At 40.8% G+C, this 27,733-nt stretch overlaps 2 protein-coding genes across 3 annotated transcripts in view; one reads left to right on the forward strand and one right to left on the reverse strand.

Moving 5' to 3' along the window:
* The first annotated feature begins 1,965 nt into the window (after nt 1-1,965).
* ak3 (adenylate kinase 3) lies at nt 1,966-15,154 on the forward strand. The gene is made up of 5 exons (XM_080419782.1): nt 1,966-2,305; nt 5,559-5,678; nt 7,206-7,378; nt 11,710-11,828; nt 13,631-15,154. Exons 1-5 carry the CDS (start codon nt 2,158-2,160, stop codon nt 13,743-13,745), a joined length of 675 nt encoding a protein of 224 aa, XP_080275908.1. The 5' UTR covers nt 1,966-2,157; the 3' UTR covers nt 13,746-15,154.
* Nucleotides 15,155-15,278: 124 nt separating this feature from the next.
* cdc37l1 (cell division cycle 37-like 1) overlaps nt 15,279-27,733 on the reverse strand; it is a 13,087-nt gene continuing 632 nt past the window's right edge. Inside the window, exons 2-8 of one of the 2 annotated variants that reach the window (XM_080419780.1) lie at nt 26,436-26,732; nt 25,957-26,053; nt 25,246-25,361; nt 24,008-24,130; nt 23,092-23,265; nt 20,480-20,551; nt 15,279-18,986 (exon numbers count right to left, since the gene is read on the reverse strand). In XM_080419780.1, coding sequence (XP_080275906.1) covers nt 18,870-18,986; nt 20,480-20,551; nt 23,092-23,265; nt 24,008-24,130; nt 25,246-25,361; nt 25,957-26,053; nt 26,436-26,732 — 996 coding nt within the window. In that variant the 3' untranslated portion in view covers nt 15,279-18,869. The remainder of the gene's footprint in view (nt 18,987-20,479; nt 20,552-23,091; nt 23,266-24,007; nt 24,131-25,245; nt 25,362-25,956; nt 26,054-26,435; nt 26,733-27,733) is intronic. The other variant, XM_080419781.1, reaches the window with a different exon arrangement.

Below are 27,733 nucleotides of genomic sequence, written 5' to 3' on the forward strand. Positions count from 1 at the left end.
CAAAATGTACTTGAAGTACCAAAAGTAGAAAGTACTCATGATTTCAAATGGCCAAAATTGATATAGGGCTGAAGTGGTTAGTTTAGACTATGTTTTGTAATAATAAAGAAAATCTACAAACTCTAATGTTTTCAAATAATTGTGGTGGAGTAAAAGTACAATATTTGCCTCTGAGATGTAATGGAGTAGAAGTAAATGTATTGAAAATTGGAAATACTCAAGTACAGTAAAAGTACCTACTTGAGTAAATGAACTTTGTTGCACTGCCCTTTTTCCAGTTTTCCACTGAAATTTCGTCGAGGGATTATTGCCAAAACGATTAGGGTCTTCAACCTTTTCAGGCCAGGGACCCCCAAACTGATGGGGTGATGGAGCAGGGACCCCCTACCTCGTAGGGTAGGGGGTAGGCCACCACATATATCGTATATTTATATATAAAATTGTGTTTTATATGTATAAACATGAACAAATTGGTTGCCTGGAGCCTGCTGCTCCTACCCACAGGTTGTCCCAGTAGGTGTGAAAAAGACCTTTTCTTTCTCTACAAAATATGTATAAACATACCATGTTATTGTGCATTCAATACTAAGCTATTCATGTCATGTTATGTTTAAAGACATATTGACATTTTTGAAGAAAAAAAATAACGTTTTTTTAAAGTTATTTTTTTTATCAAAAAAATTCGCGGACCCCCTGCAGTACCTCCGCGGACCCCCTAGGGGTCGCGGACCCCCTGTTGAAGACCTCTTAGAGCATTACATAATCGTTACAGCTACTACAGCTTGAGTAAATGTACTAAGTTACTGTACACCACTGGGGCCAGTTGCACCACCTCACACTAAGTTCAAACTTAGCCTATGCTTAAATGGCTTTTAAAAAAGCCATTTAACCCATTTAGCCGTGAAAGTATCTGTGTCATTTTTAGATTTCTTTGGCTATTCAAAAATAGCAGATATACAAGCTCATAGCGCGGCACTCGGTGCCGGTCTTGTTAAAATATATATTCAAAGATTTGCACTCATTTTCACGATTTTTCAAAAAATAGCAGATCTACAAGCTCATAGTGCTGGCTATGAGCTTGTATATATGCTATTTTTAAATAGCCAAAGAAATCTAAAATGACAGAGACACTTTTCCGGATTGAATGTGTTTAAGCTATAACTAGGCTAAGTTTGAACTTAGTGTGAGGTGGTGCAACTGGCCCCTGATGACAGTGATGTTTTCATGACTAGCTGGGAAAAAGTTGAGAGAATCAGTCATCTATGCGTTGCCAGGGGTTACGGTACGCTACGTGCCAGAGGGAACGTGTCCTCATTCGCCCTCACTGTACGCACCGTCTCCTCCATCTGTTTCCACTGGGCTCATAGAAACAGAGGTAGCCTACTCACATTTTTTATATTTTTTGCAAAGTATCAATACTGCAATGTAGAAATACTTTGTTACAAGAATTCAGAATGCACTTGAGTAAAATATATATGTACTTAGAATACCAAAAGTAGAAGTACTCATCTTTTATATATTTATATTAAAAGATAGCAGATCTATAAGTTCACAATAAGTCCCACCGCCAGGCATTGTGAGCTTGTAGATCTGCTATTTTCAAATGGTCGAAATGTATATAGGGCTGAAGTGGGTAATGTATGTTTTGTAATAATAAACTAAATGTACAACATGGTAACATTTGTAATAATAAACTAAATGTACAAAGGACCTAGTAACTTTTTAGTAAAGTTTTCAAATAATTGTAGTGGAGTAAAAGTAGCCTACATGTGCCTCTGAGATGTAGTGGAGTGAGTAAAAGTACTAAAAACTGGAAATCCAGTAAAGTAAAAAAATACCAATTTGTTTTTACTTAACTACAGTACTTGAGTAAATGTACTTAGTTACTTTACACCACTGTAAGAAAAAAAAGAAAGAAAGAATATTTTCAAGGTCCAGCTGGGCTACAAGGCTGCAGAAGACGCGCCCACTCTCTCATGGTTACTGCGTAGCAGGATTAAAAGTGTCTGCAGCAATAGTAGTAGCCTCTACGCATGAACAACCTCCTGCTTGAGCATCCATCCATCCATAACAAGGACATTTCATGCTCAGATCAGGACCGTACTTTAATAGGGATTCAAACGTAAACGAAACACGCTCGGAGGATAAAATCAGGAGATGGCTTTACGATCGCTGTTTCGAGCCGTTATAATGGGACCCCCCGGCTCAGGGAAAGGAACGGTGTCTGCGCGCATAGCCAAGAGTGTTGGACTGAAACCCCTGTCTAGTGGAGATCTGTTGAGGGCTAACATCACAGCCAAGACAGGTGAGCTGACCAGTGACTCAACTTAGATTGTCGGCTGAACTTACTTTTACTTAAGTAAAATGAAGCATGCATTTTAGGGACTGTACGAAATGTATGGGATGGGATGGGGTCATCATCACATACTGTAATACAATATGTAATACAGTATGTGATGTGAAGTGTGGCTAGCAAGCCAAAGTGTCTCAGTTACCTTAATGCATGATGTGGTTTGATCTATACATGTATGTGATGTTGCTCTGAACATTGTGGTTATGTGTGTGTGTGTGTGTGTGTGTGTGTGTGTGTGTGTGTGTGTGTGTGTGTGTGTGTGTGTTTCTAAGAAATAGTCTTCGAAAAATGAACAAAGTCCCATATTGCTAAATATAGTTTCTTTTCTGGGATACTGTGATAAGAAGAGCAACCCAACCACCAAATACTTCCCCTCCCTTATCTTTCTGTAGTGGCTTGCAGAAAATGCTGCTGCACAGAAATTTGAATAAAATGTATACACAAGCCCAAAAGATCTAAACACTTATTACACATTAAATGTTGCATCTGTAGGGCTAGGACATATAGGTACCCTTATCCAACAGTTGCACAGATGTTAAAGAAAAGGCAAATTCAATACATTTTATTGTTCATTATTAAGGACAGGTAACATTGAAAATGTGTGTGTGTGTGTGTGTGTGTGTGTGTGTGTGTGTGTGTGTGTGTGTGTGTGTGTGTGTGTGTGTGTGTGTGTGTGCGCGCGCTCGTGTGTGTGTGTGTGTGTGCGTGCGTGCTTGCGTGCGTGCGTGCGTGCGTGCGTGCGTGTGTGTGTGTGTGTGTGTGTGTGTGTGTATGTGTGTGTGTGTGTGTGTGTGTGTGTGTGTGTGTGTGTGTGTGTGTGCGTGCGTGTGTGTGTCTTTCTCACTATATGTGTGTTTGTGTGATTGTGTGTGGGGGGGGGGCATGTGCATGTTCTCGCTAGCCAAGGTCAAGGTATATAGGACATTAGAGTGTGTTATAGTGTTATAGCATGTGTACACTATAAACAGAACAGCACCTTATCTGAACCTTGAAGGGAGGCCCTCCCCATCCTTACAAATTACCTTGGTTTAACCTCAGAACAAATACATCTTGATCAAGATAGGAAAACTGCAAAATGTCACATTTGGGAGAACTAAGGAAGAAAACTATCATAAAAAAGCAGTGCAGCAGTAACTATTTTTCCACCTCTGGAGAAAAAGAATTGCATATCTCCATTTCATGGATATCTAATATAAAGTTACCAAAACTGTCATTGATGTGGACATTTTTTACAAATAGCCTACCTAGATTTAGCCTATTATGATTGATATAAGGGAAGGGGAAGATGAATGGATAATTCAGTGTAAACCTCGGGAAGTGTTCATATGACCAGCCCCTGTATGGTTGTGGAACTATCCGTGTTGGCAGAACTAGCTAAATGACAAAATAAACGAACAAATCATAATCAGTTGTCACTTACTATTAACCAATGAGTAGTGCTTGTAGAACCGTTGTATAATGTACTTTGTGTAAAAAACATGTGGGAGCAACCTGGTTTATACTGGTATAAACCAGGGAGCAGCTCTCTCCTAGAAGTTGCAGGCTACATGCCTTGTTCAAACTAAACTAAAGACACTTTGATGTTACTGTAACCTTGATCTGCAATCTGAGCACATGGGTTGGCCTAATCCACTTTTTCCACATTCATTTTCCCAGGCTACTGCTTACACTGGTTATAAAGGCATTTATGCTCATTTGGTAGTAGAGTTAAGAGTTTCAGAAGTGGGTAGGCTATGTGTAAGCTGAATATTGAATGGTGCATTTCACTTTAATTATAATGGATTGCTGCGGCTTGTGGAAACCTGGAAACAATGCAGGCTTCTGTTTGCTAAACACCCAGTTTGGGTCTTGTGTATGGTCAAAGCAAAGGAGTCCGCTTTCTCTCTCATAAGTCCTAAAGCAGCCCATTCTCTCTTACAGTATATGTTCTTTTTTATATCCTCAACATTACATATGTCTTATTCGTATTTAGAGAAAAAGAAAGAAAACTACATCTCCAATAGTTTGAGAAAACATTCTGTTTGAGTTCTACCTACAGTATATACTAGTGTAGATTGTAGATGTGAGACAATACATACACTTATTTAGTTGTTTGTTTACATTTAATACACTTGGTAATTCTGTTTTCAACCTGTGACTGATGGTGAGTCTACTATTTGAGTGTTCTATCCACAAGCAATACGTTTTACGTAGTGTTCTGTGTCACAGAGACACTTGCTTTGAAAGAGGGCCTGGGCCTCCATGGTGGCTCAGGAAATTCCATTCAGTCACTGGACACAGACCAATTAAGGCGGAGGAAACAGGGAAAATCTGCTATGCCTTTAAAAGGACACATTACAAAGTAAAAACTATACTGTAAAATAATGATACTGGGTGCTATTGGCTGATGAGATGATCGGAGCGTACTCTGTTTCTCTTTTTTTCTTTCTTTTTCAATTTAGAAAAGCCAATAATTTTTGCCCCTTTTTCCTCCCCAATTTAGTCGTTCTGCCAATTCATTCCTCCCCGCACACTTCTGTTGTCCCCCACTGGCTCACCTGCCAGTGAGGAGCCCCCACCGGGAGGACATGGCGCCTCTGCCCAACACTCCCTGCTGACAGGTGCTGCGTCTTCAGGCCACCTAACCGACTGAAACTCTTGTCACACCGTTTACAGTGGAAAGGTCTTTCTCCCGTATGGACACCCTAGCCCGTAGGAGTACATGCAGTGACAAATATCACCTTTCCCGCCTCCCTCCCCCGAACATGGGCCAATTGTGTTCGACAGAAACTCGACAAAGCTGGATATACCGTGACGGATTTGAACCCATAGACTCCGTGGTGGTGGGCAGGTACTTAACCACTGCGCCACCGAGCGCTGCAGGATGCACCATGGAATGTGCACATGTGCACAAACTGTTGGCAGGACAATAGAACACGTTTTTATATTTAAAACATGTTTGACATCTTTCTTTTTTATTTCCCTCTCTTTCTGTCTGTCCTTCAGGCTCTCTGAATGTCTCTCTCATCCTCCCTATCGATCTATCTATCCATTCGTGTATCCATTTATCTGTGTGTGTGTGTGTGTGTGTGTGTGTGTGTGTGTGTGTGTGTGTGTGTGTGTGTGTGTGTGTGTGTGTGTGTGTGTGTGTGTGTGTGTGTGTGTGTGTGTGTGTGTGTGTGTGTGTGTGTGTGTGTGTGTGTGTGTGTGTGTGTGTGTGTCTCAGAGCTGGGCCTGTTGATGAAGTCCTGCATTGACCAGGGTCAGCTGGTACCTGATGATGTCATCTCTCGTCTCATCCTGCGTGAACTGCGAGCTATGGAGCAGACCGATTGGTTGTTGGATGGTAAGAACATCTTTTCAAGCGAAATGTTTCGGAGAACATTACTCATTTCATACTCAGTGTAAGATGCTAGTATCTTATAGCCTCCTGGTCCTCCAGGGAGAATGGTGTAGGCCCTACGCCACGACGAGCAATGATAGCTCTACACTGTAGGGCTACTGTATCATTGCTCGTCTGCTCCCACAGGAATGCAGTGAATATAGAGCTGTCTGTGGTTCCAACTCAAACTGCTCTGAGACAGTCTCGTAGTGAATCAAATCGTGGCAATATTATGTATCACTTCCACCTCAGAATAGGGCTGTCATTATCATGACATTTTACGTGACGATTAATAACCATACAAATAATTGCAATTAACGATCTAATTGTATTTTTGGCAGTGAATATTGGAAAATATGAATAAGAATTCAGTTTCTGTTTGCCTTTTAGGCTTTGTAAACAAAAAAAGCACAGGGCAGATATGACAAAGATTATAAATATATAAAGAAATTACGAACATACGTAACAATTTTTCAAAATATTTTGAAAATAGTGGAAATAGCCGACCTATTTCTGCTATTTTGGGAACATTTTTGAAAATGTGAAAACTTTTTTTCAGCATGAAAACGATTATGAAGATTATGGCGATTATTCCAAAAATGTGCAATTATCTCAAATACAGTAATTGCGATTATCTCAAATAATTGCGATTAGGTGATTATGTCTAACCTCATGTACATTCTGAAAATATGTGCCTTTTGTTTTTGATTCATTCTTTTCCTTTGCCTTCTTTTTTTGCTTTCTCTTTCTGGAAACAACACAAACGATGGAGCTTGCACAAAAACAAATTTCACCCTCTGTGTTACACCTGTAAACCTGCAATCTGGGAACCCATCGCCAAATAAAAAAGGAAAAACAGCACCCTCTGCTGTTTTTTACAATTTTACTCTGGGAGGAAGTCGACGTACTGTAGCACACGTGCGCAAGGAAACCGGGGTTTTGGTCTGCCTTCAGCCTTTCACTTCCGGTGGTGCGACTATGTTTTCATTCCCACTAACAATATTTCTCCACGGAACACTAACACCACTTCTCCCAGAGAACATGGATTGTTTTGGTTATAAGCCCACTTGTTTCTATGATGAAAGAGCAAGTTAAAATGTGAATATCTTTAGGTTAGGTTTTGTCTGCTCCACGGACGCTATTGTTAAATTAGTTTCGGTTTGTTTCGAGTGGGGAAGGATCGACGGACACGTAAATCCCGCCCACTACATTTGATTGGGTAAAGCGCGGCCTGCTTCCTGATCTGAAGGCACGCCCACTTGTAGGCCAGTGCGTACGCGATATGACGAACCCCCCCGACAGATTCAAACGCAGAGCAGAATCTGTTCTTGAGAGATTAGTAAACCTGTGATGTGACAATAAAGAGGATTCTGATTCTGATTCTGTAATAATGGTGACAGGCCTACTTCAGAATGTACCTTGCTTGCGTGATTTTCCTCTCTGTTTCTCAATGTCTTTCCTCTACTTGGCCATCTGTTTGTCTCTCACCAGGTTTCCCTCGTACAGTATCCCAGGCAGAGGCCCTGGACAATGTCTACAATGTGGATACAGTAATCAACCTGGATGTGCCTTTCCAGACCATCAAACAGAGGCTGACGTCTCGCTGGATCCACATGCCCAGTGGCAGGGTCTACAACTTGGACTTCAACCCGCCAAGAGTTGCTGTAGGTACATTGTTGGTAAAAAAACATTTAAGTATTGGTTTCTGCTATTTCTATTTACATCCTTGTATTGTTTGGTTCTTATGTTTGCAATTAAAAAAACGTATTAGAGAGAAAAACACAACGTTTCAGGTCCTCAGACCTTCATCTGGCATAACCAAGTTGTGATTGAAACAAACAATAAAATGATAAATGATAAAAAAAAACAGTGGCACTCCAAAATAAAAGATGCTAGACCAGTATAGTTCATTTAACCATTTTATTTAATTCTCCAACTAACGCGTTTCAGTGTGTAGCCTTTCATCAGAGCAAGTTCCTTTTTTTGAGTGGAGGCTAATTAATAATAAAAATAATATATATATATATTTTCTATTTAAATATCTTTTATCATTTAAACCAGATAAAGACATTATATTTAGGGTGTGAATCCATTATCTTTTTTAAAGTTGGTGAGTGCTACCATACATCCTTGGTCTTTTTAAGTTTTTCCTCACAAATACATTTTGAACTAGAGTCTAGAGTATAGACAGTGTGCGGTAGTCTGTTTGTTCTATATATGCCTTCAGGCCCTCTTCTACACACCTGTCTCTTTTTTCATTGGAGTCTAAACAGAAGTTGCAGTTATAATGCCTTAAATGTCCTTGATCTCAGAGTAGCTAAAGACTATAATATGGTCCTCAGTGAGAGGAGATGAGGAAGATAGATAGAATGAGAGAGGACGGAAGAGAGTGACCTAGATGAGTACAGGGAAACAGCACGAGAAAAGATGACATTAAAAAGCAGGGAAGAGAGAAAGGAGCTTGAACCCGCTGCAGACAGATGTGATATGAAGCAGAGGGAAATGCAACAGATTGCAGATCAAGGATAAGGAAGGGTGAGTTATAGATGTTTGCTAGGGAATTTCAAGTGGGGACCTTTGCTCTCATGCATGCTGTTAAACACCAGTAAAGCTATTTGCTAGTTATGGTCAGTTTATTGTTAGTAGAGCAAACACTAGAAGTAAGATTGTTTTTTTGGTCATATGGTCAGCAATATATTTCTTTATAGAGATGGGAACACAGAGACACATTATACCACCTCCAGACTTTGCCATGAGAATCCAAAGTCAATGTCTTACTCTTGCAGTTTGAGAGGAAGACCAATCTGTCCCGCCACGATTTTGAGGAGCATTTCTCTAATTAATGTTGCCTAAAATTTTATTTATGCAAAAGTTGAAATGACAGGAATGATTGAAGATTGTAAGTCAGGAGCAGAACATTTTTGTGTTTTTGTCTAGTTTCTTTTTTTGAGTGAAAAGGGCACAGTTATACATGTCTGTTTGGCTACTTTTGTAAATGAGCTTGGTTTAACTAAGATTCCTGTAGTTAGACTGTTGGTTCTTCCAACATAGTAACTCAGACCCTCCCGGCATCACACCTTCTGTTTTTATAGTTAATTATTAACCAGAGCGTGTCACATCCCTGTTTGAATAAGGAACATAGCCATTAGATTAGACCATGGGTTTTCAACTGGTGGTCCGTGGACCACTGGTGGTCCGTGAAGGTATTGCATGTGGTCCCTGACCATGCATTTAGTTATGTAGGACAGTGAAGATTTGTATTTTATTTTATTTTATCGACCACTTGTTGAGAAACAGTGCAGTAAATGATCTGGTGACGTATAATGATGCGTCAATGTTGTCAGTTACTGGGAAGTCGGATGTCAAAAACTTCCACAGAAATGGGTGTTAGAAACGGATTGCCTGGTTGAGTCACCATTATTAGGAAATGTGCCCATAATCAACCACATGTGTCTGCTCGCTCATACATAAGTTGCAATGAATCAGTTAACATGAGTTTTTTAGCTCTGGACCACTAGCACATCTCAGTTAAATAATAACTGTTAAGGGCTTGATTTAATTCACCTCGAATTAACAAATTAAATTAAGCCCTTAACAGTCATTATTTAATTTCAAGCTTTCCCCCCCATATCACCCCTCCCAACACACCAGTGGTCCTCAGGTTGATTCTCAGTCAGGGTGGTGGTCCCTGGTTCATAATCAGTTAAAAACCTGTGGATTAGACAACGCATCACACATGGGTTCAAACTGGTTTCAAATATGGGCTTAAAAACTTGGTGCATGTATGTGTCATTCAGCAGCAGTTGTCACATAAATGTATTATTCATGTAGTATATGCCCAAATTACCACATACGTACCCCTAAAAATACGTTTTTATAGGCCAAACACCATCACGTAACATCAAGAAAACTATTGTATGCATGATGAGTGTGTACTGTATTTGTATGCAATATGCATATCTAACAAGAGACTGCTGACGGAGTGTTGTTGGTCTGTAAGATTGGATGGATCCAGAGGGAGGTACTTTGCTGTCTAAATACCTTCCCTTGTAGTCAAACATTTCATTCTAGAATCTCCATGGTCAAGCAAGGACATTGAACTTGTTGCTGCTGTAGCCTACTGCAGTTCCTGTTCACTGCATGAAATGTAAAAGTAATTTTCCTCATTATGCTCAGAACAGGAAACTACAGAGCCCCGAAGTGGCCATAGAGAAGGAAAAACAAGAACAAATGACATAAATGTCAATTGTGACTTGAATACCAGTTTCTTGCGCCCAGGCCGGCCGAGCGACGGTCACTGTTGGATGCGCACGCCTTGCTACCGGGCTACCGGGCTACTAAACGGAAACTAGCCAATCAGAATCAAGGATTGGGACTATCCGTTTTAGAAATATATATTTTGACCACGTTCCCACATTTGAATTTGTTTGTGGCCACAAACTGCATACGAATGAACTCAAACATGGGAATGAATGATATCTTGTCTCCTCCGATACACATGACGTCGCCAGCCGCTTCTTTTCAGTGCACCTTGAAATCGGAAGGTTTCTGGATTTGATCCTGGGATCCTCCTAGCTTTGTGTCCTTGAGCAAGACACTGAACCCCTAACTGCTCCTGATGAGCAGGTTGGTGCCTTGCATGGTTGCCTCTGCCATCGTGTGATTGCCCCGACACGAGTTGTGGGCTACGGCCGCCGGGACCCAAGGAATATGCTGGGTGGAATAGCGTTGTAGGCCATACAACATGCGATTCAAATTTGGTGCTGATCGGATCCTGCATTTGTGATATGTGGCGTTTTGTTTTTAAGAAATAGGCCTAATTTTGCAAGCATTGTCACATCAATCCTGAGATCATGTGTAAGTAATTCGGAGCGGATGAATCCCCCAAAACTCATGTTATTGGTGAAAGTGGAATTGCTTTTGCCACTGCGTTGATTCCACCGCCCTCAACATGTTATTCAAATTTGGGGTTGATTGGACGTTTCAGTCGATTCCCGATCAAGCCGGTCTATTTGACTTATGACTCATGCGTGTGCCTCCAAAATTGTGGGAGGAGTAGCGGAGCAAGGTTTTAGGGTTGCTATAGAAATAATAAAGTCACCTAAGTACTATAATGTGTTGCCCCTAGGGGCAACTACACTAATTAGTGCAGTGACAGAGATGGCCCTCTGCACGCGCAAACATTGTGTTCTTTGGAACATCTGGCTAACTGGATGCACCGTGGAGGATTCGAACCCCAGTCTCCACTGTGGGTGGCAGGAACTGTGCCACCCGGATGCCTCCTGCATGCTAAAATATTATGGGGAAAAACACAACAGCACACTAGAACTACTGCATAGGCATTGTATCTGCCTTGTCACCGCTCTTGATTTTTTTCCATTTCAGATTGGAAGAGGACTGCTTTGTTTTCTTGAACATTGTTTACATTTCTCTGGCACAGTGCTGCTGGGTTTTGGTTACTAGACACACAAGACTTAGGATGTTTATGAACACTGTATCGGACTACATTAACATTTGTGGCTGGTTTCTCCACGTCTTTCAGAGATGAATAGATTGCTTTCCAAGGATGAAGACGGAGTGAATGACTAAATCAGTACACTAAAATTGAGGTCTTTAGAGTTGCCAATAATTTTGTAGCCCTTTTTCTTCCAATTTAGTTGTTATGACAATAACCCTTCCCACACATTTCTGTGTTGCCTCTGCTGTTGTAGCCTACTGGCTCACCTGCCAGTGAGGAACCTACACTGACAGGCGCCGCCCGATCCCGTATGAGTTGCTAGTGCAGCAACAAAGATCATCCTCCCCGCCCGACTTCCCTTTCCAGAACATGGGCCAATTGTGTACTTTTAGTCAAACGGATGTACTGCAGTGGATTCGAACCCCTAGATTCCACGGTGGTGCCACCCGAGTGCCTAGTCACTTTAATGCAATTTACTGTACTTCATTTTCTATGGTTCTTTCATGATCTTCTCAGTTATTTGTATGTATTCCCTAGGGTCTGGACGATGACACAGGAGAGGCTTTGGTACAGAGGGAGGATGATACCCCAGACACTGTCACACGAAGACTGAAGGCCTATGAAAACCAGACTGAGCCAGTCTTAGAATACTACAGGTAGTATATCATTGCAGCATAAGTGTGCATGTAAAGTCAAAGTCAAAGGCAAATGGCACCCACTGAGCGCCTGTTTTATCACTACCTGTATTATTACAAGCGCCTGTTTTATCACTACCTGTCTTATTACAAGTACCGAAACTAAGCTTTATATACTGTAGCACAATACCTGACTTCTGCTGACAGTTGTGAAAATGTGATTTTGTTGATTAACCCAAGCTGAAAGTGTTGTGGGAATGATAAACTAGCCATTAGTAGGCTATTATCCCTTTTATGGTTGCTACTGTACTTTGCCTCCCTCATATACAGTAGCATTATGTTTAATTGGAGGGTCAAAATGGTGTGAATTCTTCCTACTTTATTTCAGTTTCTTTCAACAGCAACACCTTAATCTAGGTAATAGGTTATTGTAATCTATTATTGTAATCTTGTTGCTCTCCAAACCTGGGTCAGGCTCTTTGTTCACATTCCTTTTGGCCTGATGACTGGAATGTTGCTTAACAGTCCAAGAAGGCAGGCCAGCACTACGGGTGTTCTATATGAAAAACTAAACACTACTTTTATGAAAAACATGCACAACTGGAATGAACATTAATAGTTTATATTTCCAGACCCTTAGGCAGCATAACATTACTCAGTGTCTACACAGCAGGATGTGATTGCCTGGTTATTTTTAACAAAGACTTTGGCAGACCTTATAACTGGAAACGGAAGGATAGCAAGGAAATAATGGAAATAAAAAAAACTCCTTACTAATGGCATAGAATAGAATGTGTTTCTGTAACTTCTTATTCAATATTTTTGGTATTAAACCACACTACATTATATATCACATGTATATGTTACAGGGAAAATGGCATTCCAGGGAAATTGAAAGGGGTACGCTTGTTTTCATGCCCCTCATGCAATTCTGTAGAATCAACGCTAGAGGGCAATGCAAGCCAGACATGAGCCCCACACCACACACGCACGCATGCACAAACCAGCACGCACACACGCATGCGCACACGCGCGCGTGTACACACACACACATACACACACACACACACACACACACACACACACACACTCCAGGGGGCGGGCCTGGCGGGCTATGTTAGTGCAGTGAGTGGCACTTGGGGCAAACGCAGTCCCCACACAACATCATTTACGATTCTGTGCCTATCGGTACATAACTCGGACGGCGCTTAAGTCGACTAGCAGACCATCGGCCGGTCGTCGCGGGCACTCGCGCCTGGAGGCGCTCGGGCGCGACTCCTCGGCCTCAAGGTCTGCTAAGTCGGAGCGCCTTCCGTCATGGTCCAAAACTATACTTTATCAGCGAAAAAAAAGTAGTCCGCGGTTGTTTGAAAAAGTAATGTCCCAAGCTGGAGTCAAACCCCGGCTCCCAGTGGTAGTGGGTGGGGAGTCCAATGATTATCGAAGTGCGCCACTGAGGCTTGTACTAGTGGTGCAAAGTAACAAAGTAGATTTACTCAAGTACAATTTTGAGGTATTCGTACTTTACTTGAGTATTTCTCTCATATTATCCATTTTATTTTCAGCGTTCCCCTAGCGTAGCTTCCTGGTTAGTATGTTGTTGTTGTGGTCGTCGTCCTCGCATCAAAGCCCCGCCTCGCAGCACCGCCCCGTGCCTATAAAACAAGCGCTCCCCTGTCAATTTCCCTGGAATGCCATTTTCCCTGTGACATATGTTATATACCTTTGGAAAAGGTAAATATTTCTTAAAACATTTTACATCGTTATTGACAACAAAATAATACTGTTATTGTTCTCAACCCTGTATTAATATTCCCTTGCAGGAGCAAAGGAGTGCTGGAAACCTTCTCTGGAACAGAAACCAACAAGATTTGGCCTCACATCGAAGTATTCCTCAATGAAAAACTCTCCACGATGAAACAGAAAGTTGTTGCATAAATAGTCCAGTAAATGACAACCTTAAGGTATACCACCAGAAGCCACTTATGATCCACTGTGGGAACAAATGCCTTTCCGCTTGGTGCCATTTATTGCTGAAATCTTGAACAAAGGGATTATGACGTACAGTATGTACTGTGCTGGGAACTTCTAAAGTAATCCAGAAGTTTCAAAAAGATGAGCAGAGGTGTAAATGTTAATATTGCAGAAGTTCCACCTCTGAAAATACTTGATCCACAACCTTGATACTAATGCTGCAACTGTTTATTATTTGAAAACATCTCAGGCTATATTCAGGGTGGGTGTACTTGTCTTCTGCAACAGCTACCATGGTATACAGAAGTGGCAAGTTAGGCATCATTTAAAATCATTTTCACTGTGTATACCTCTACAGTATGAAGAAAATCTACTGGACTGATTCTATGTAGGCATTTCTACAGAACCAACCTTAAAGGGGCACATCAACCATTTTCAATCTTGTTTGAAGTTACCACTGATGATGTCATTGGAGTAAACTGATGATGTCATTAGAGTTTCAGAACTGTCCACGTCCCACCTCTGAGACACAGAGTGAATATAGACAGAAATGGTACCATCTTATAAAGAGCATTAGTGAGGACCAATTATATGAATGTAGGGTTGAAAATAGGTTAGGTCTTTTAACCTCTTGAAGCATCTGAGACAGGGTAATGCATCTTCTAGTTTGTAATGTATTTAAAAGACACTCCTTATTTCTCTTTCTTTGATCACTGCACACCTATGCAAGAATGGGCACAATCTGCTAGATTTCACCTCAATAAGCACTAAGAAATCTAATGAAAGAAAAGAAAATCTGCCTTTTTTAAACTAGACTTATGGTTAAATATGATCAACATCATGAATTGTGCCTCAGTTATAAAGGGAAATGTGCCATGTTCTAAAAATATTTAATATAATTATATTTGTATTAAAGTGCCTGTTTTCAAAGTTTTATGAAGTAAAATTACAGATTATAGTTTTTTTGTTGATGCAAGTGAATCACCAAGCTAATAAGTATAACTGATAATAATATAAAAAGTGATCATTTCGTTAATTGTTTTGTCAAACTAGTCAATGTGACAGTTTATTGTTGTAAATACCTTTATTTGAATCACAGATAGGTGCTCCAAATTCTTTATATTTTATTAGTCTTTAATTTTCAAGACAAAAATCTGTAATATGTAAATACATGTTGTTTGTTTATAATTATAGTTACCCGACTGATCCGAATGCACTTTTCTTATAGGATATTGTATACTTCACAGGGTAGTGTCAAAGCTGCCTTACACAGCGCATGTGCACAGATGATTCTCAAATCTCAATAAACCTGATTTAAAAAAACTTGTGTATGTACAAATCATCTAATTAAATTGATAACAAAACAGACACAACTGCACAGTATTCAATTCACTTTCTTTTTATTTCACAGATTTCAACAGTAACATCCCTGTCCGCAAATCCGAAGCTTGAGGATTTATTGATTAAAGCCATTTTCCCAGCACAGTTAACACAGGCCACTGAACACAAATATCAGAAGACTTAACAGGATTACGGTATATTTGTAGAGATGTGCAGCTGTTATCAGCACGACAAAATCTTAACATTGCCACTTTTATTGTCAGTGAGAAAAGCTGAGCTTTATTGTAGCTGACTGTGAATAGGCATTGTCCCTATAATTTACCTAAGATTTGTAGCTCTAGTGCGAGCGCGTGCATATGCACACCCACACCCACATGCACGCATACACACACAAACTTATAAAGCAAAATCCTTTGATAGTGGCTAATTAGACAATCCACAAGCATTTTGTCTTTTGGGTGCATTGGAAGGTACATAAACCACGAGACGTTTTAGTACATCCACTGAAGCCCTAGAATTACTTAAGTTTGCATAGTTGATTTGTCACAGCAAAAAGGAAAAATAAATCATTGTCACATTAAATGTGCTATTGGTTTGTTGTTAAACACCACCCTAATTTAGCTTGACCATATTTATCTATGACATTTTTTCTCCTATATGCCTACCCTAGAAGCCTGTATAATACAGTATGGACAAATTGTGGACATGATAAATGTCTGAAACAACATTTAAAAGGGAGACAACTAACTCTAGGATCTACACATCACACAGCAGCTTTATGTCAAAAACATGATCTTTAATGCACCAAGAGAAGATATTTAATTCAGCACTGCAATATAAATTCTTGTGACTGATTATCATGCTCAGCAGATATTTGCACTGATTTCAGCTAGCTTGTTAGCATGGAAGATTTGGCTGAGTCTGAAGGGCATTGTCAGGATATCTTAGGTAGGTACAATTTGATAAATCTGACAAGAACTACCTTGACCACTGTGGCTTAAGTCAGGAAAGACCATAGTACAAAAGGAACACAATGAAAACAAAAACAAAAAAATCTACAGAATGGCCTTTTTTCATGTCTGATTCACTTTGCACTGGCAAAAAACTAAACAAAAGTAACAATGACATGAGAAACCAATGTGGTATGATTAATTATAAAGTCAAGTGCTTCAGAAATCCCATCTCAACTTCTGTTTAAACATGTTATGTTTTGACAAATATAAAGTGCAGGACACATTCAGACCCAGAGAACTTTATCGCTGCATACAAAAATATCTGTAAAGAGCTCAGCCTCCCGCCCCCATATTGGTAGTTTGTATTTCCTATCGAAGTGTAAATTGCAGAATCAAGGATTACATCCAACACATCATTTAGGCTATAGCCGTCTTTACACAGAGCACATGTACAAATAAATTGTGGTTGTAATCTTATTACTGATTTGATCAACCTTTCATGGCATGTACAAATAAAGAAAGAAGCTTATCCACACTAAATAAGTAAATCTTTGAAAATTCCAGGAGCAAAAGTCCAAGGTAACCAGGTGCAATTTAGGGGTTACCTGGGGTCAGATAAGTGCACTGACCACACTGATATGCTCCTTTTCAGTCACAAGGACCTGAGTGCGAATCCAACACCCATGTCTTGCATGTCTCTATGCCCTTTGTTTCCTGTCTCTCAACACTCTCCAATAAAGCATAAAAAAGAATCTTAAAAAAGAAAGAAAACAGGTGCAAATTAAATACTTTATCAACTGTGCTCAAGGTTGCCATTTAACTCACATCTTGAAACCTAACTGGTGAAAGGTCAACTCGGTTGCTAATTACATGGCAGGGCATAGAAAACATTGAATATCTACTATCGAATTGCTGCCTATAAATTGAGCCCCAGGCATCTTGTGTCCACATCATATCCAGATTTCAATTACAGTCTCCCCATGTAATTTATACAAGTACAAATGTTGCCTTCATCTAAATTAAATTGGGCTACATCTACATCTGTGGCATTTTAATACCAGATGTAAGAGGGTTTGAATTTTAAGTCATGTTGTCTTAGTTCTTTCTGAAAAAAAGCTAAAAGCTTGAAGCTTGTCTCCAGACAATACCAAGTAATATTTTTAGGAAGAATTTAAATTAACCTACTTTTGCCAAGTCAAGTTCATACGATCTCTGAATTTCTGGATTTAAGACATAATCCAAACACAAAAATCTTTACGCACCCCTGGTGAACAAATTACCACTACAGACACTTTCAAATTACTCGGAGTCGGCACATACATTAGCAACACACTGAAACGGACTGTATGGAACTGGACTTAACCGGACCGAACAATACAAAAAAAAACTTAAATAAATCCAAGCATTCCATTTCCACTTGCTCAGATAATAATACTATGCAGAAAACATACAGAGAAAGACTACTACACAAAATGTTTTTCGTTTTTTAAAGGCCATTGTTACTTCTTACTCATCCTCACTCAATGAGTAACAAAACTTATCTTCTACTCGATATCTGTCACTTACAGCCTTAAGCTGCTTTGTGTACACACCACACACACACACACACACACACACACACACACACACACACACACACACACACACACACACACACACACAGATTTGGTGTAGAGGGAAAAAAGGAAGGGTGCCAACTATAGACCCCTGAGGGACCCTGGTCATTGAAGTACAGTATCTAGGGTTTAACTGGTTAAGGTGTTGATTGATTAATTCCTGCAAGAAACCAAGTTGCGGGTGGCTGCTGCTAGCCTTTGAGCAGCTCAGAATAAAATGTATGTTAACTAGTGAAGCTGAACAGGCAGCAAAACATCTTTTCATGTTTTAGAACAGCTAAAAGGGTAAAAGGTTATTATAATATAGTTAAACAATGGAACCTACTTGGCGCTAGGCCCAAACCTGATATGATGCCAAGTAAGTTTCACATTATATTGTGTCCAATATGCCATTGCAAACCCCTGGGCCCTTTCCCACGGCATCCGACACAGGACAACTGCTGCTTAGGCCTTATTTGACTAAAAATTAACCTACATTTTTCATATTCATATCATGATGTTGAGAATCAGCATGATTAAAGTATTCATGGTGTCAGTTTAGTATTTGATTGTGTGGTCATATAGTTGAGGTAAACTTGCCACCGTAGGAACAATGATTTCCTAAACGTAGAAACAAGGTATAACTTAACTGTGCAGTGTGCACGGATGCGTGCGCATCATCGGTGTGCTCTGGTATTTAAGCAATTAGCTCTATGTCCCTGCAGACAAATACAGACATTATTCAAAAACATAATTTCAATAAAACACAATTACTATAGGCAACAGATGGTGAACCGATTTTGAAAAATAAAAATAAAATACTGGTACTATTTGGAGGCAAGCTTCTACCATTGTCAGCATCTCTGCAGAGATGACCAAGTTCCAGCATCTAGTTTACCAAAGAAGCTATCCATGAATTAAGAGCCATATTTTCCCACCTGTTTTCCTGTGCATTGACAACAATCTAAAAAGGCAGACCTGTGTCTGAAGGTTGATCATCATGCTTCTATTCATATTCATCCCTGCCCTGTACCAGCATTCTTAGCTTGGCCAGCTGTGTAAAATGGCTGGCTCGCATCGCACGCTGTGTAAAGAGGGCTTATTGACTTAGGTTGTTCTTGAGGTCACGTGGGAGGGTCTAACAGGCCAGTAGAGATTGATGGGAGGAGAGAAAGAGGTAGGGGAGACCCCAACATTCGCTAGGAGGTTTCCATCATGCGCATGTCATCTGTTTCTGTGCTGTCGTCTTTTGTCCACCTCCCGGCGTTTGTACACAGTCCAGCTTCTAAACAGCGCTTCACGTGGTAATCTGCCACCTGGTAGTGGGAGAGATGGGTAAAGAGGCAAGCACTTCACAGTCATCTATCCGTATGAAAATCTAAAATGACGTTTTCTATCACAGAGAGCGAGAGATGGTGAGAAATAAGCTTAGCGATTGAATATACCAAGGGGATTAACAGGCTCTTCTCTTGCTCAAGAATTAGAATAGCAATACAATGAATTGCGTTTTATGCTACAGTCGCAAGGATTCAGGAAAGCGGTAGCTGGCAGACGGCAACACCTTCTGGATGCTCTTTTTTGCAATCTCTTTCTGTTGATTACTATTATTATTATTATTAACTATGCTGCTGCATTGTCTGAAGGAAGCCGAACAAAAACGAGTTTTACTCTTATGTACCAGTACACAAGATGTAACAATAAAGCACAACCTTGGGCCTTAACACTGGAAAAACAGTTGGAGTCCGAGGGAACGGCAGGACGGCAAAATTAAGAGAACTTTGATTTACAAAATACATTCTGAGAGACCCCGTCAAACTCTGAATGATGTCATTTTGTAGTTATTGTTGCCGAACTTCAGCGGTTCAGACAGACTATGAAGCCGCCTTTACAAAGAAAAAAAGACATAAGAACTGGTAATAGGCCCAGTAGTTCTAAGATTCAGCTTCAGTGAGTTATTCAACTGCTTCCGAGATCCGTGGCTGAATGTCTTTTTGCTGTGGGAGAGAAGACATGGATTTCTCTGTGTAGCTGTTTGGCAAGTTGTCAGACCATGAGGCCATCAGAGGGGGCAGCTTCATTCTTGCATTCTTACAAAAGGCTTTCATACTAAAACTCTCTACACAGACTCAGGACTATTTAGTATGAAAAACCACAGCCTGCAGCATAAGTTGTTTACTGACGGCCATGTTCATCTTGTATCAAATGTAAAGTCATTTCCCATCTACACCTAGATCACAATACAGCAGCAATATGAAGAATTGTCCCAAGCATACAAGTCAAGGACTTGAGTTATGCTTCTGACTTCAATGTTATCGTGTCTATTCTAATCTATTTATTTATTTTAAATCCTACTAGTCTTTTGCCATTCATTGTTCTTTTGAGAAGGCCTTAGTGAAGCTAGCGGTGCAAAACATTGTATAGGCATCATTGTTTTTTGTTTGTTAATGTTCTAAATATTAATGTCATTCATTTAACTTCACAGCACATTGTAAGTATCTGGTAACTGTTTTCGTCCATCCTCAATAAAACTATATATTTTTGAAGCCAAGTAAATAATGGATTGTACCATTAGTGATTCAACAACTATACCATTTTCTGTTAACTAATGATTACAAAGTCATTGACCAAGAGCACTCTGCTGCCATCAAGTGGTGCCTTTGTGTTTGCAAACAACATTATTTATTCTACATCAGTAACTTTATTACAGGCATTTATTATATGAGTAGGTAAATAAATATGGCACTAGTCTATCTTCCTACACTGAACATTTGTCAGGTGGTATCTATAGTACGTGATTATTTATCAGTACCTGTGGATTCATGGTGCTCAGCACATTCTGTAAGATCTGCATATCTTGCAGCTGGAAGCCTGCCTTCAGCTCCTACAATTAGACATAATAATGTATTAGTTGAGCCTTGAAGCGATTTGGAATGACACTGTCTGTGTGTCTACTGTATGTACTAGTGATGTGCGGGTCGGGTTTTTTCATGACCAGCCCCGCGAACCCATATATAAATCTATGGCTCAACCCGCCCGCCACCCGCGGTGGGGAAAAAAAGATAATCATCATCATAATAGCTCAGATTTATATAGCGCTCTTTTAAGTACCCAAAGTCACTTTAAATGTCTACAGTAGCACAACATTGTCATGGGCTAAATAAACAAGCATGTTGTTCAAAATAGGGTTGTTGTTTTTTTGCGTGCGAGAGGGGCTGACCCGCTCACCCGCAGCCCGCATAATTGCCTCTGAAATCCTGACTCGACCACCCACGCCGCGGGTTGACCCGCGGGTTACGGGGCGGCCCGCTCATCACTAGCATGTACTGTAGTTATCACCCTACAATGGCTACATTGCATCATCAAATCACAACACATTACACAAGGCCATGAAACTTTATAATAGATCTCCAACTCAATATAATAATATATAATATCTGAAATGTGTTGCAATTTGGTGGTCAAAGGTCAATTACAGGGCTGCCGCATATGCTCCCAAAATGTAATCTGTGCCATCTCAAATTATAATGGGGACCATTTGTGCGAGTGCAAATAATTCTTCTGGCCCAACCAAAACGGGATGTCGCGTGAACAAAATCGAGCGCTTCTCTTGCCCCGCCATCACTGCCTTCTTAGCTGACAGTAGGCGGCACCATGGTACCTACAGTTTGTGTATTGTTTTACTCTTAGTATTTTTTGTATATATTTGTTACTGTACAGCACTTTGGTTCAACGCTGTTGTTTTAAATGTGCTCTATAAATAGAGTGGATTGGATTGGGTGTCAAACTGGCGTTATGCGGCCCTGAAAGGGGTCCACTGCGGCCCCCAACATGATTCTCAGAAAAATAAAATGATACCACCTCTAACGCTGCCGCCGCCACCTGTAGGCTACCCGTGTCTATGGCGGCAAGAGAACAATAGCCAGTCATGGCCGTGGCCTCGATGCACTACATCTCTGCTGTCCAGCAGCAACCAGCTAACTCCAAAACGCTCATTTTTCAGGAAATGAAAAAATAAAATATACGTTTTTCAGGAAATGAAGAAAACCTTATATTTTTAAAACAAAGCAATAGTGCCTCATCAAAGTTGGTATAGTGACTTTGTATATTGTCAGATACTTGCATGTGTCATTATATTATCACCACTTTATCCAAATCCAGCTCAAGTGGAGTTAGGAGTTTTGTGCGATCAGCTAACAATAGCTCCAATCGCTGCTGATGAACTAATTTCTTGTCACATTGCTCTCCTCATTAAACACTTCATAGATTTTAGAAATTGACTTACAGAATAGACTTGTAGAATAGACTTGTTTTCATAACATTAGCGTCAGTGCTAAGTTTGATAAACAGGTACACTGCATAGTTTTAACCAATCTGGGAACCCATAGCCAAATGAAAAGGAAAAACAGCGCCCTCTGCTGTTTTTGACTACCGTATCTCAGTTGGCTCTGGGAGGAAGTTGACGTAGCACCCGTGCGCAAGGAAACCGGGGTTTTGGTCTGCCTTCAGCGCATCACTTCCGGTGGTGTGACTATGTTTTCATTCCCACTAACAATATTTCTACACGGAACACTAACACCACTTCTCCCAGAGAACATGGATCGTTTTGGTTATAAGCCCACTTGTTTCTATGATGAAAGAGCAAGTTAAAATGAGAATATCTTTCCGTGGTTTTGTATGCTCCGCGGACGCTATTGTTAAATTAGTTTCGGTTTGTTTCGAGTGGGGAAGGATCGACGGACACGTGAATCCCGCCCACTACATTTGATTGGGTAAAGCGCGGCCTGCTTCCTGATCTGAAGGCACGCCCACTTGAAACCAATGCGCACGGGTTGTCAACACGGCTACCGACAGATTCAAACGCAGAGCAGAATCTGTTCTTGAGAGATTAAGTTTTAACAGACTATGGGGGGAAAAACCCTGCGTCGTACTGTTTGTTTCTGCTGCTGCTCCTCCTCTGTCTGTGTGCACTCACTGCGCAGTGCGCTGTGCTAGCCTGTGTGGAATGGCAGCACCGAGAGGAGAGGGGGGGGGAGTTGCATGGTTTGACGGACAGTTTGAGGATCCAATGGAGTTGGGAGGTTTTGTCAGAGGCGCTTTTCAATACTTTTCATTGGTTCCATTTTTTTACACAGACGTAAAGGGTGTTCAATAGTGTTGATTTATGAAGAAAAAAAAAGCTGAAAATTGAGTTAGCTGGTTCCCGCTGGATAGGGACGATATAATATATAGTTTGCTCATTGGCATGACGAAGCAGAGACAACGCTGAGTGCTGTATTGCTGCTCACTCCATGTATGCACACCATGGTGTGTGTGCTTGTGCATGGGTGTGTGTAGCTTGTATGTGATTAGACAGAGACAGAAACACCCAGAAAAAACCCGAAACAATGCCTCTCCCAAGTGAGTTTGCCAAATAATACTTACTGGTGGTAACGTTTCCAGCACTTCTTTGGGATCAAGCCTGCAGCGTGCGTTTGCACTTTGATGCTCTGTGTCTTTAGGTGCATCCCCTTTAGATTTGACTGTGTACTCTTTTACTCTGCGTTTGAAGGCCTCGAGCTCTGAATGGAAGACGTCTAAATAGCCCTCTTGTCCTGCCTGAATATACAAAGGTGAAAAACAAACAAAATTTGAAGATTAGAACACTTTTTCAACACATATGCTTCTATAAAGTTTGCAACTGCAAACAACCGCCTGAGTTGGACGGGTGAAGCGTTCGCGGAGAGTGGGTTCCCAAGCCTTTGCAGAAAGGCCTACAATACAGGTAACCACTGGGGATGCGGCGGCTCTCGGTTAATATTGAACCATATGGTTCACCATCCACAGTTCTTTTGGACCAATGCATAGAGACGAGTCTTGGCTGCATAGGTTTTGTTGAGAATATGTAATTTTTGTCGAGTGACAATCACAAGGTTGTGCGAAAGTAGTATCTCAAGCCAGACAACTATTCCACAATTTATGAATGCTACATAGAGACTCTATGTAACTATGTCCCTGAAAGCAATGCACAGGAAGCTGTCATCTGTGTCATTTCCATTCATGAAAATATAGTATTCAATATACCTTTGAAATTCGGATTTCCATTTCTGCTAAGCAGCAATCTAGATAATGCTTCAAATAATTAGATTTACAGCAGGAATTATTTACACGACTGCAAAGCTTAAATGGAAGACAGTCTGACTAGCGCGAAAGGGATGTGCAAAAGTCTTGAGTTGAGCCTGAATGTTGGGGGCCAATTAAACTACAGGCGACACACACTTCAGTCTGTTTGTGACAACACTGTCCCATCTTTGGAATCTTTATTCCAGAACGTACCGCAACACACCTAAACCTTCCTTACTTTGGCTTTGTGGAAGAACTGTCTGAAGCAACATCTAGGGTCCTGCTCAGAGTTGGTGGCCATCTCCAGGATGAACTGCATGACGACAGCCTGGTGGGCCACCTGCTCCATTAGGGCCTCCTTCTGTAGGAGACCAAACACAGAATACTGATGTTGCCTAGAACAGTGAATCTCAAACTTTTTCAATTTCATGGACCCCCCATTTGGTATGCATTAGCCCAGTGTTTTTCAACCTTTTTCATGCCAAGGACCACTAAATTGATATACGGTACATTTGACCGCGGACCCCCATTTGAAAATGTTTTGTGCCAGGGACCGCCAGAAGCAAAGATATCAGTTATTTTTTGCTTAAAAAATACATAAATATTCAAAGATATGCACACTTTTTCAAAAATAGCAGATCTACAAGCTCATAGCGCGGTGCCGCACTATGAGCTTGTATATCTGCTATTTTTGAATAGCCAAAGCTAAGCGGTTAAAATGACTGTGACGCTATGTTAACTAATACTGCTGGGGACCCCCTGGTACTCCCTCAAGGACCACTGGTGGTCCCCGGACCACTGGTTGAAAACCACTGCATTAGACCACAAACACCCATAATGCAATCCATTCGTACACTCTCGGAATTACAGACCTTTAACAGTTCATTTGTTTCCTAACTATCAATCATATAGTTGGGGACCCCCGGCCTAGAAGGACAAAAAAACAGTTGGCCTCAAGGACCCTTGGGGGTCCCCGGATCCCTCTTTGAGAAGCACATCAGGCTTATATCAATTATATCTAAACGTACCCAAATGCGGGAGGGTGCTAAACAGACAGATTAAGGGCTGGTCTGTGCTTTGAATTTTGTGAGACGTCGCATTGATTTCAAAGTAGTCAAATTAAAATACTAGCAAACAATTTGCATACACAAGTTAAAAACGAATTTAGTAGGTGCAATACATAATGCATAAACCAGTAAAGAAAATACTTACAAGTACCAGGAAAATAGGATCAATTGGGTTGAGCCGAGCTTAAAAGTTGCATATCCAATTCATTTTGTAATTTGCATTTATTTTGTTTTTGTCTGTACAGTATGGTCAGCTCAAATGGTTTTACAAGTTTGCACATTTGAATAAAAGGCACTATAGAAATGCATTAACCATCAACCACATTAGGGAGAGGGAGAGAGAAAGAGAAATTGAGACAGATCGTTATGCAGGCATGACAGAGAAAAGAAAAGGAACGTTGTTCCCTACCTCTTCTTGCTGTAGTCTGAAGCACCATAGGATCAAGTAGTTTGCCGTTTCCTCACAAATGAGCTGCGGCTGGTCGGACAGAAATCGTTGACTGTCATCCCACCTCCGCAACATGCCTACCAAATTGTATAAAGCAAGTGATTTCAAATCAGCTCCTTTAAAAGATTTCTGAGGACTGTCATCTAAAAAAAAACTTATAAACAATCATATTTTCATGCAAATCTGAATAAGCTCTAGGATGGTGTATATAGCATACTAATATGTGCTCATATCACAGTCATGGAATTTGACAACTGTTTGGCAGGCAACAAGAAGTGAGTAACTTTGGGTAACAAAGTATAACCTTACTTTGTGTCATGTCCCACAGTCCACACATGAACCGACAATTCAACTATGTCATCATTGTTGACATAAAGGTGATGTGTAATAACTGGCTTCTGTGCTCAGAATCAGAATCAGTTGTAAACTTCTTCTCAAATAACCCATTATTTTAAGGCCCAAATTCACGGTTGGCAGAGAACAGCGGGGGTGCTATGCAGAACTCTTGTAAACTCCAAATCTAAATTAAAATGATTTTTCAATTATTTCTAAACCTTTGGATTTAGAAATGTTTAATTTGATTCCTAATGAAAATCCACTGATTTGACTGAATTCAAAGTGAAACAAACCCAGTACTGTAGATCTTAAATGGCTAAGGCATTGCCCACTCACCAAAATGCCTGAGTTCTTGCTCATACTTCTGTTGAAAAGTCTTGCTTCTGTCTTGAACTACTTCTACAGGTTTATTTTGTTGGGCATTAATGATGCTCTGGAAAAGAGGTACAACATACAATCGCTGATGGTGAAGGTTAACAGATAGTTAGTTGTTAAAGAATGACAGCAAAGCATGTTATATCAGGCCAATGATCCAATAAAGTACTTTTAACAAGACTCTAAACTGATGCGATGAGCACACACAACAATTGGAAGACAATCCCCACAATAATTATATATTTTTTACAACATTTTACAAGACTGAGGAGAAACCCACATTTTTGCCTTTACTCTATTAGTCATTGGGACATCCTATCAAGAGGAGGTTGCCATAGCAACATGGTGCTTGGTATTTTATGCTCTTTGACAAATTCAAGAAATCTCTTTAATAAGCAGTTTATACAGTCAGCTTATCAGATACAAATGAAAACCATTACCTTATCAAAGACATCCCAACTTCCTACAGCTCCCAGCACAGGGCTGTGGCTGGGGCTAGGACCTCCCAGCATGCTTTCTTTGCGGCGCCACTCCTCCTCTGTGTATGAGAGTTCGGTGGGGCAGACCATGGTCCGTGCCCGTTCCTGCTCCAGCGACTCCGAGCTGTGGACCCCCAGTGAACACAGCTGGTCCTGGGCCTCAGCCAACCTCCAGTTAGATATGATTGACTCCTTCACACAGCGCTGCTGGCTCTGGCATAGGGAGGCCAAGGCACTGTCACTGAGGGCAGACGACATCTGCAGTGGCAGGGAAGAAAGGAGAAGACAAGGGGATGAGATAAGAGAGGGTAGAACAAAGGAACACTGAAAGGTGAGAAGGGGGAAAGAATTCCCATAAACAGGAACTCTATATATTTACCATTACTCTATATATTTACCAACAAGGATGTAGGTGGCCTTGTTTTTTGGCTCAGGAGTTAGAGTGAACCGGAAGGTACCTGGTTCAATCCACAGCTGTTCCTGCAGGAGGGCTTGTGGCGACTACTCCCGTCCCGGTGAGGGTGGTACCTTGCTTAGTTGCCTCCACCATCGGTGTGTGTATGCGAGTGTGAAATTTGTGAATGCGTGAATGTAACTTACATTATAAGAGCTTTAGATGAAGGCTCTATGAAAATGCAGATCATTTACTCTTTGGAAGTACAAATGAAAAGGCCTAGCCTTCATCTAATCATCTTCCAGGCCTGCCCTGTAGCTTCCCAAGACCACCACAACCCATCCATCCTTTTTTTTTGGGCACAGGCTTGGATGTTATGCTAAAAATAAATACATGTATTGAATTCACCACCACCTATCTAAAGACACTAATGCCGTTTCCAACCAACGAGTCCACACAGCTGTCAAGTGGCTGACGATACCAAGGACCTGGGGGAATGGAACATGTACTGTACTGTGTGTAGCCTGTGCGTTACTGTGGCCTTATCTCGCATCATACACAAAGGATGAGCTTTTAGTTTCAGGGACTTCTTCTTCACCATTGTGATGATGATAGTCAGACCTTTATTCAATTGAGGGGTGAATTTAATCTTAAGATTATATATAAATACATAATGTGATATGTTGTTTTAGCATTCACTGGATGAAAAGTAGCCTGACATTTCGTAGATAGTGCAGACTGCACACACTTCGGATCGGGACTAACGTTGTCAAGAAAAGTGGCTGTGGCGTTGATGGCAATGTAATACCATATGGGAGGGACTGCTGATTATTAGAAGGACTGTGCAGTGTCTGATTTGCAAGCT

This window comes from Gymnoscopelus braueri (genome assembly GCF_963280865.1).
Source record: "Gymnoscopelus braueri genome assembly, chromosome: 22".
Classification (NCBI taxonomy): domain Eukaryota; kingdom Metazoa; phylum Chordata; class Actinopteri; order Myctophiformes; family Myctophidae; genus Gymnoscopelus; species Gymnoscopelus braueri.

Coding starts and splice junctions, on each gene's coding strand:
- ak3 (XM_080419782.1), top strand. CDS start 2,158: ATGGCTTTACGATCGCTGTTTCGAGCCGTTATAATGGGACCCCCCGGC. Junction 2,306..5,558: donor TAACATCACAGCCAAGACAG/GTGAGCTGACCA, acceptor TGTGTGTCTCAG/AGCTGGGCCTGTTGATGAAG. Junction 5,679..7,205: donor GACCGATTGGTTGTTGGATG/GTAAGAACATCT, acceptor GTCTCTCACCAG/GTTTCCCTCGTACAGTATCC.